Source organism: Terrapene carolina, unplaced genomic scaffold (genome assembly GCF_002925995.2).
Source record: "Terrapene carolina triunguis isolate 2854851 unplaced genomic scaffold, T_m_triunguis-2.0 Scaffold32834, whole genome shotgun sequence".
In the NCBI taxonomy this organism is placed as follows: domain Eukaryota; kingdom Metazoa; phylum Chordata; order Testudines; family Emydidae; genus Terrapene; species Terrapene triunguis.
Genome location: NW_020697185.1, coordinates 1 through 5477, shown reverse-complemented (window position 1 = coordinate 5477; position 5477 = coordinate 1). Strand labels below are relative to the sequence as shown.

The 5477-nt window shown below is 43.1% G+C and overlaps 1 protein-coding gene across 1 annotated transcript; it reads left to right on the top strand.

The window, feature by feature from the left end:
* Nucleotides 1-263: 263 nt before the first annotated feature.
* On the top strand, nt 264-5430 carry LOC112122955 (3'(2'),5'-bisphosphate nucleotidase 1). The gene is made up of 5 exons (XM_026663169.2): nt 264-422; nt 2754-2858; nt 3261-3368; nt 4199-4247; nt 4953-5430. Exons 1-5 carry the CDS (start codon nt 303-305, stop codon nt 5081-5083), a joined length of 513 nt encoding a protein of 170 aa, XP_026518954.1. The 5' UTR covers nt 264-302; the 3' UTR covers nt 5084-5430.
* Nucleotides 5431-5477: the final 47 nt, after the last annotated feature.

The window sequence follows — 5477 nt, the reverse complement described above, 5'->3', positions numbered from 1 at the left end:
AGACCTCCCCCACTGCAACTTGAGACCATTGCTCCTTGTTCTGTCATCTGCCACCATTGAGAACAGCCGAGTTCCATCCTCTTTGGAACCCCCCTTCAGGTAGTTGAAGGCTGCTATCAAATCCCCCCTCATTCTTCTCTTCTGGAGACTAAACAATCCCAGTTCCCTCAGCCTCTCCTCATAAGTCATGCGCTCCAGACCCCTAATCATTTTTGTTGCCCTCCTTGAATGCTAATACATGAAACCCGTGATGTGTAGTATTAATTCACAAGATCGCTTTTTGATTCTCTTCAGCACTTGAAATGGCTTCTTCTTCAACTGTGTTGATGCGCCTAATGGCCTCTGCGTATTCTGTTGCGCACAGAGCTGGAACAATAGTCAGAAATGTGATGGCTGGCGGAGACCTGGGCATAGTGGAGAAGGTACTTATTTTGCTTCATACTGATTATGTCTGTTAAGAACACTGAGTTAAAAACAGCCCAAGGAGTTCTTTCTGAAGATCAGACAACTCCTGCACAATTGGGGGGAGCGGGTACTGCGACACACTGACAATATCCTGGCATGCTTTATTGAATTAGGTTTAATACCTTTGGCGACCATTGTATTCAAAATGCAGTTGTGTATGAGTTATTGTGGAGTTGTATGTAACTCCTCTAGGAGGAGGGGGTTGCTAATGTCCATCCTTTGTTGTCCGTCCTTTGTTGTCCATCCTCTGAAGCCACCCCTTGGAGAGGTTGGCATATATGAATTCAAACTGGATTCTCCAGGGACCAACAGACAAAGAAAAAACTAGGCTATTTATCCAAAAATCCTATCTGGCCCAGGTTTTTCTTCCTGATCCAGCAAATGGACAGGACCCCTGGGTCATGGGGGCCCCAATCCTTAGGGTAGGATTGGAAGGACGGGGCCTACAGGAGCCCAATAGGGTTGCCAACTTTCTAGTTGCACAAAACTGACCACCCTAGCCCTGCCGCTGCCCTGAGGCCCTGCCCCTGTTCACTACATTCCCCCTCCCTTGGTGGGTTGTTCTCCCACACCCTCACTCACTTTCACTGGGCTGGTGCAGGGGGTTGGGGTGTGGGCTCTATCTGGGGATGTGGGCTCTGGGGTGGGGCCAGAAATGAGGGATTCGGAATGTGGGAGGGGGCTGCGGGTTGAGGCAGGGGGTTGGGGTGCAGGAGGGGGTAAGGGCTTTGGGATAGGGGTGCTGGCTCTGGGGTGGGGCTGGGGATGAGGAATTTGGGGTTTGGGAGGGTGCTACCGATTTGGGGGGGGGGGATGGGCTGGGGCTTACCTCAGGCAGCTCCCGGTCAGCAGCGCAGCATGGGGGCTAAGGCAGGCTGCCTGTCCTGACCCACGTGACCCAGAAGCAGCCACTAGGTCCGTGTCTTAGGCTCCACGCACCGCTCTTGCCTGCAGGTAACACCCTCACCAGATCCCATTGTCCGGAACCGCATCTTGGCCCCATCTCTAATCTTGTTGCAGCATTTTATATAAGATGCAATAATCAACTCTCCCCACAGATTCCTGGTCTCCTAGAGTGTTACCCAACTGACAGCAGTTGCCGGGCTGGTGTATCTTATTTCAGTGATTTCTCTAAATGTTCTTACAGCTTTTTCCTTTTCTGTTTCTCCTTTCCCCTAGCAGGCAATAGAGCATCCTCATTATAAAATATTTACACCTTTTTTATTGGAGTGATTTTGATTTAATGGTTAGTTTTTGAATGCTTTGTTTATGCTTCCCCCCCATTTGAAAGAGAAAATATATCCTATTCAAGTCTAATTGCAAGTTCTTTCAATGTGCTGGTAATGTGCTTAGTTTTCCTAACCACAATAAGTTATAGATCCAGAGCTTGGTAATGCTATCACACAATCATCTTACTCCTGGTATCATGTAATAAATATGTGTGTTCTAATTCAATTACTATGACTCTTAGCATATTGTGCATTTTAAGCCTAAGAAATAGAATATGCACCAGAAGTAGGCCCTTGTTAACAGACTTTTTTCTTTTTGATCTTTAAATGTCATTGCCTCCCTTCTTGCTACTCTTCTATCTTACCTTTTTCTTTTTTAAACATAAAAGTCCCCAAAACTTTCTACCTAATGCCCCCCATTACCCTTGTCTGTGCCCCCTCCCCCACCACTCTGGGAGAGGGGGGACGCAGACAGGGGCAAGGGGGACGAGGCTGGGGCCACAGCTGGGGACGAGTGGGGCTGGGTGCCTCTCCCCCCCGCCCCCCCCCCCCCCGCCCTTCCATACATCAGCTCACAGCTGGAATAACAGCCCTCTTCTCTGCAGCTCCTGCCTCTTCAACTCTCTGTCTTTTCAGTAGCATGTGAAAACATTTTTCTCCCCTATTTATGTCTCTTAATTTCTATCTCCTTCTCTTCTTATGTTTATTTAACTTGATAATATACTACTTGGCTCTGTGAAGTGTGGTATACTTGTATGAATGTTATCATACAAAATAAGGATGTTTTGTGCTGAATCCACTGAGAAGGTACAACACATTCAGCATTGGAACAAGGTTCCTCATACTGCCCTACCAGTGTATTTCACTCTTGAGACAGATAAGAGAGAAAACTCAGTCTCAATGACCTATTCAGTCCTTGGCTTCTCTCAAGTTGGTTAATTGAGATGGTGATTTCTGTGACGTGGATCCTTCTCTACTAGGAACTGGATATCCATGATCAGTGCGATACAGGCCACTGTGTTGTTTTAAAGTAGAATAATTTCTTCCCGTTCTTTGCAGTGTGGACCCAATGACTTGCAGACTAAAGCCGACCGACTGGTACAAATGAGCATTTGCTCTTCACTGGCACGGAAATTCCCCCGTGTTACAATCATCGGAGAAGAGGTGAGAACTCTGTTTATCTAACATCTTGAAAATGTAATTTGCCACTTATGATTTACATTTGTCATTTGCAGGCTTAAGAGAGCCACGTGTTCTCTTTAATTTTTATCTTCCCTCCCAATTCACCTTCCCTCAGCGATAGCCTCATCAGATGAATTGCCAGCAAATCCAGTGATTGGAAGGCAAATCCCAAATCCCCCTCTCACGCCTGCAACCAGGCCAAGTTAACCTGGGATAAGGGTAAAGGCTGGCACGTGGCTAAAACCTGGGGAGTGGCTGTATCACTTTGCTCCGTTGTATTTGCAGTGCTAGGAATGGAACCATATTTGGGAGCTGCAAAGGCTCACACACAGTGCTCTCTGGCTGTTGCCTGTTTCCGTTAGTGTCTTTGTGTCCTTTTGTCAGGACCTGCCCTCTCATGATGTAGATGAGGAGTTGATTGAGGACGGTCAGTGTGAGGAAATACTGAAGAAAGCTTTTCCACCACAATACAGTTCCATTAAAGAGGAAGAGGTAATAAACATGTTACACTTACTTTCTTATATCCCCATATAGCTTATTAGTCTTATCTAAGAAAGATCCAAGAAATAAAACAGGTAATTTTGATGTTGTCAGCTTATCTTTTGATTTAAGTGAAAATACTTCCTTTTTAAATTGAAGGTGGCAAAGTGACAGCCCTAAAAATGGAAGCCCTCTAATTATCCACAGAATGCGTGTAGCATGGGCAGCAGAACTGCAGGTTTCTCTGTAATGTTCCATGAATGTGTATCAGATCTATACTAAAGGGACCACCTTTAGGAGTGAGAGGATAGTTTAGTTTCCATGCCCATTGAATCGTTGTATGCAGTGTTGTTGTAGTCCTGTTGGTCCCAGAATATTTGAGAGACAAGGTGGGCAAGGTAATATCTTTTATTGGACAACTTCAGTTGGTGAAAGAGACAAGTTTACAGAACTCTTATTAATCCTTGACATCTCTACTGAGATTGCAAGCAACATTGTTAATTAGTGCAAGTGGTGGTGGGTTGATATTAGGTTTTAAATGTGGACGTCTTTCCATACAAAATGGACTGAGCTCACCAAATCCACATTACATAGCCAGCTGAATAGCTGGTGAAAAGTCTAATATCTCTTTACAAATCCCTGGAGCTATCCAGTCCTATATATAATAAACATTTATGAACATTAATGTAATTTTTTTGCACTTTAAGTGTAAGATTTCTTAACAATTGTGAGGTTTATCCTCCTCTCACTGCTGCTAACTAGTACTATTATACCAATAGTTTAATTTCCATGATTTGTGTTTCCTCGTGTTGTGTGCATTATTATTTTTTTTTTTTTTTAAGCTTGTTGTGTGGGTTGATCCTCTGGATGGGACCAAAGAATACACGGAAGGTTGGCTTCTCTTTTTCTTATTTGTACTGATTTGAAAAATTATTTCAGTTTAATGAAAGTAACGTAACAATTTCTAGAACATTCTAGAAGCTTATCAAACTGTGGTAAGCAGAGTCCATCAGAATAGATAGAAAATGTTGGGAGGAAAAGGATTTTGTGAGCTTTTTTTTTTTTTTTTTTTTATGTTAGACTGGTCATAGCACTAGAAATATACTATAGGGAACCATCTGCATTGGCAGGGGAGGGACTAGGTGACATAATAGTTCTTTTCTATTTCTAATTTATATAATGTGGTGATCTCCCACTTACAAAGTGGCCTGCAGAACAGGAGGCCTGGAGAACCACTGAACTAGAAAAGAATGGGTAGTGAAGTAATTGAGAAGGGTCAGACTCAAAGTCGGAATTTTTTTGATTAGATGGGCATGTAAGCAGGATCCAAATGTATGTATTACAAGTCAGGAATAAGCAGGATTTCTTAAATGCTTCATATCTGAAAAAGAAAATGTCACTTAGCTTTGTTGGGCAAAGAAGGATTTGTCACTAAGTGGTTTTCCTGGCACTGTTTTTGGCCATTATTAATATTTTCAAGTAATTGAACAAAGATAGAGGATTGTGGGTTTGCATGAGGGCTGGTTTTTTTTTTTTTTCTTCCTTCTTACTCCCATTTTCAAGCATTACTGAATAGTATTTATTACTTCTTCACAGGTCTCCTCGACCATGTAACAGTTCTTATTGGAATTGCTTATGAAGGTAAAGCAATAGCAGGAGTTATTAACCAGCCCTTCTACAACTATGAGGTAATAAATGCATTGATTTTGCTTGAGAGCACTAAATGATCTGTAACTATCACTTCTAGGACACATTTCTAGTTCATACACTTTCTGCTCAACGGTGCTTGATCTACAATACATACCACACTTCACTCGCTAGAGCTAATGGTGTAATATAAGGAACTTTTGATCTATGTGCTTCTTGATGATAGTTTCTTGGAACTGAATTCCAAGGCCCTGCAAATAACTGCAACAGCTCTCCACTCTTTATGGTAACAAGACATTACACGTATTGTAGCTAGGCTGTCACATGAATGTAAAACCCATGATATCTTGCTCCAGGCTGGTGGCTCTTTGGACGCATTGCAGAAGTGACCTGTTTAGATTCACAGGGAGATGCCAACCACTCCAGTCTGTTAGTGCGACTTGATGACTGAATCCTGGGACATCATTAAACTGG